This window comes from Sinocyclocheilus rhinocerous, unplaced genomic scaffold, assembly GCF_001515625.1.
Source record: "Sinocyclocheilus rhinocerous isolate Xijiao unplaced genomic scaffold, SAMN03320098_v1.1 scaffold5839, whole genome shotgun sequence".
In the NCBI taxonomy this organism is placed as follows: Eukaryota; Metazoa; Chordata; class Actinopteri; order Cypriniformes; family Cyprinidae; genus Sinocyclocheilus; species Sinocyclocheilus rhinocerous.
In genome coordinates this window covers 30,986-35,230 of record NW_015654939.1, presented here as the reverse complement: position 1 = coordinate 35,230, position 4,245 = coordinate 30,986, and the positions used below count along the sequence as shown (strand labels likewise).

The 4,245-nt window shown below is 40.4% G+C and overlaps 1 protein-coding gene across 1 annotated transcript; it reads left to right on the top strand.

Moving 5' to 3' along the window:
- The first annotated feature begins 1,492 nt into the window (after positions 1-1,492).
- Positions 1,493-3,143, top strand: LOC107717860 (uncharacterized). The gene has a single exon (XM_016524738.1). The coding sequence runs from the start codon at positions 1,602-1,604 to the stop codon at positions 2,469-2,471; it is 870 nt and encodes a 289-aa protein (XP_016380224.1). The 5' UTR covers positions 1,493-1,601; the 3' UTR covers positions 2,472-3,143.
- The last annotated feature ends 1,102 nt before the right edge of the window (positions 3,144-4,245 follow it).

Genomic DNA, 4,245 nt, shown 5'->3' with positions numbered 1-4,245 from the left:
TTTATGCTAAAAAAGTGCATATAGCTGCTAATTGTATTTGTTGTTTGTTGATTTTCAAATATAAAACTTATTGAAATGTTTTCAGTGTGTGTATCAGTTCTTTTTGAACGTTTTCATCTAATTTGAACAAAACCGTGATAATATTGATAACCGTGATAACTTTGGTCACTATAATCGTGATATGAAATTTTCATACCGTTACATCCCTAGTAGTGCGTGGACTCCAGAGTGCGCATTTGAAGTGCGATTGTGTCACAGCGTCATGAACTAAGCTGTCCCAATTAGGAAGGGAACAAGATGGCGGGCTAAGCACACGTAAATTTCTCCGCTCTCCAGCAAATCTTGAGTTTTATGTTAGTGTGGCAAAGGCGGTCAAATTGAAAGCATTTACAAAACTAATATCTAACTACTAAATCGACTACGCCACCCAGAATACACTGGGAAATAACCTTATCAAAGGCACATAGGTTCGCTACCAAGACAGGGTGAGCATGGAGACGTGGACTGGACATATAAAGACAAGCACTTTATTGAAATACAAAAGTTAAAACTACACCATACATTAATTCTACACAAGGTCTCGATCACCAAAACACAATTCTAAATTATACATACAGATACACAAAAAAAAAAATAGAAAGTAAAGGAGGTGGCCAGCAGGAGTCCTCAGCCTTCCACCCAACTGGAAAATAAGAAATAAACACTTGTGAAAGCACAGCAAACTTGTTAAAAATCACAACAGTCCATGTACACACCAATACATTACAACTAAACTTGTTCGAAAAACAACTCACCTCTGTTGTCACATCGCACGCAGATTTGATAAGCCGCACGTCGGAGCTCGAACGCTACAAAAGACGATGGAACCGCAGAGTAATCGGAATGAAATAAACCGCAGGCAAAGATATCCGAAGAGAAGTCGTCTCACTGTTAGCCGAAATTGCTCCTCACCTGCAGCACAAACTTGAAGACACAAACGAAGGATAAATCCAGGCAGGTGATTATTCAGTTCTGCATGCGGAAACACAGAGACAAGTTCTGGCGCTCCACTGCTGCAGGGAAGAAAGCCTACTACCGTGGTCCCTATGGCTACATAGAGGGCACCCGGATTGTCAAGGACGGTTGATCTCAACAACCTCGAACACACTCGTCTTCCTTTTGTGTTGGCAAGAGGTGAAAGTGGGATGTTTTATGTCCTTGCTGTTGAGCGAGATTTTGTTAGTGCTCTGTTTGAGAGAGACATTGTTTTGTTCATTAGAGCACGGTTACATATTTTTCATTTTACTGTTTATCTTCTTATTTCACATATTTATTTTATTTTATTTATTGTTTGTTTCCTATCAGTTAAATGTTCTCAGTGAAATCGTCTTTTTCCTTTATTTCTTTAAACGCAAGGGGTCTCCGTAACTCTGTCAAAAGAAAAGATTTCTTTCTTTTTTGCAAAAGCAAAAACTCACACTGTATATTTTTGCAAGAAACGCGGGAACAAGATGGCGGGCTAAGCACATGTAAATTTCTCCGCTCTCCAGCAAATCTTGAGTTTTATGTTAGCGTTCCACTTTTAACCGTCCTAATTGTTGAGTATCAGCGAGTATTGGACTATGTCAACAAAAAAAGCTTCTAATCACCCGAAAATAGTCATTCCAGGACAAAAAGGGATGACTGGAAAAACTTCTGCTCTTGCCGAACATGAATACGTCATGGAAGTCGACCACGTCGATCACAAAGAGAAACGCAAAGAATCTCCGTCCTTGCAGAACACTCCAACTAAAGCCTCGGCTAAGAAACAGAAGGGTGACGAAAACCCTGAGATTTCCAACACCGCTCTTCTGGAAACCATAGTTGCCAGATTCGATCTACAAGACGGGAAGCTGAGCAGCATTGAGCATAAAATTACTGAGAACAGTCTAATGATCGTCAACCTGACAAAAGCTGTGGAATTCAACGCGGCGGAAATAAAGGATTGTAAAACTAAAATAAACTTGTTCGAAAAACAACTCCCCTCTGTTGTCACATCGCACGCAGATTTGATAAGCCGCACGTCGGAGCTCGAACGCTACAAAAGACGATGGAACCTCAGAGTAATCGGAATGAAAGAAACCGCAGGCGAAGATATCCGAAGAGAAGTCGTCTCACTGTTAGCCGAAATTGCTCCTCACCTGCAGCACAAACTTGAAGACATCGTGGATACAGTCCACCGCATTGGCCCCAAAACGAAGGATAAATCCAGGCAGGTGATTATTCAGTTCTGCATGCGGAAACACAGAGACGAGTTCTGGCGCTCCACCAAAGTCTCGGATGTCTGTAAACTCAGGGGAATAAAGTTCGCCGAAGATTTATCTAAGGAAGATCGAGAAGCCCGCACTGCACTATGGCCGAGGATCAGTGAGGCTAGAGCTGCAGGGAAGAAAGCCTACTACCGTGGTCCCTATGGCTACATAGAGGGCACCCGGATTGTCAAGGATGGTTGATCTCAACAACCTCGAACGCACTCGTCTTCCTTTTGTGTTGGCAAGAGGTGTAAGTGGGATGTTTTGTTATGTCCTTGCTGTTGAGCGGGATTTTGTTACAGTGCTCTGTTTGAGAGAGACATTGTTTTGTGTTCATTAGAGCACGGTTTCATATTTTTCATTTGACTGTTTATCTTCTTATTTCACATATTTATTTTAATTTATTTATTGTTTGTTTCCTATCAGTTAAATGTTCTCAGTGAAATCGTCCTTTTCCTTTATTTCTTTAAACGCAAGGGGTCTCCGTAACTCTATCAAAAGAAAAGCTTTCTTTCTTTTTTGCAAAAGCAAAAACTCACACTGTATATTTTTGCAAGAAACGCATTCCAACCTTGATGACGTGAAGTTCTGGACGAGTCAATGGGGGGGACAAAATCATCTTCAGCCATGATTCTACACATTCTGCAGGAGTGGCAATACTGTTCAACAACCTACCAGGCAAAATTATAAAGGTAGAGACGGATTCAAATGGCCATTGGGCTTCAGTTGTTATAAACATTAATGATGTTTTGTTTATTTTATTCACTGTGTATGGTTACACAACAGTGTTCCCCCTAAACAACAAATTATTCACTGAAATTTCTGATTCTCTATTTGAATTTAAACTTGTGTATCCAACTGATAATATTATTATAGGAGGAGATTTCAACATGGTTATGGATGAATCGTTAGAAATTATTCACTGAAATTTCTGATTCTCTATTTGAATTGAAACTTGTGTATCCAACTGATAATATTATTATAGGAGGAGATTTCAACATGGTTATGGATGAAGCGTTAGATCGCTTTCCGCCCAAATTTAATACCTCTCACCCTAATCTTAACCTTCTTAATTTTTGCTTGAATAATAATGTAGTGGACACTTGGAGAGCTACTAATCCAAATCTTAAACAATTTTCCTGGTTCAAAGCTAATGGGACTTCCAAATCGAGAATTGATTATTGGTTGACCTCAACTAACCTAACCGACTTTATCAAAGATATTTCAATATCCGCAGCACCTTTAACTGATCACTGTTGCATCTCTATATCATTCTACCCGAGCAAAAGAGAATCACATAACAAGGGTTATTGGAAATTCAATGCTGATTTATTAAAACACAAAAACTTTTGCTCGCAAATTAAATCCATAATTAATGATGTAGCATCACATAAGGACCTTATCTCTGTCACGAATCCTGTCCATGGACTTCCGTTCAATCACCACCAGAGATCACCCTTCCATTACATTGACTCTCGCACTACACAAACTGTTGCATGTCATTCCGGACTACATATCCCATCATCCATTGCACTGATTACACCCAGCACTGATTGCACACAGCTGTAACCAATCACACATTCACTCTATAACACTCACTCAAACGACCATTCAGGGCCGAGTATTGTAAGCGCATATCACTCACCTAGCGACAGCTACTTTACGGAGCCAGTTCCCTGTCCTTGTTTAAGTATTTAGTTCTAGTTTCCATAGTCTAGTCATAGTCTTGTCTTGCCTGCTTTCCCGTGTTACCTGATTATTGCCTGTTTATCTTGAGTTAACCCTTTGCCTGCTGTTTCGGACTGTGTTTGCACCTCGCCTGGACTCTAGCTCGTGTTATTGAATACCCCTCATGTCAAGCCCTCTGGATATTGTTAGCCGCTTATCGACCACGCCCGTTTTGGATTACTCTTCTGTCTTGCCCTCAATATACCTGTTTGCCAATGTTTGATTTATGCCTGTTTCTGACCACGTC

Excerpts from the sequence above, each read along its gene's own strand:
- LOC107717860 (XM_016524738.1), top strand. The coding sequence starts at position 1,602 with ATGTCAACAAAAAAAGCTTCTAATCACCCGAAAATAGTCATTCCAGGA.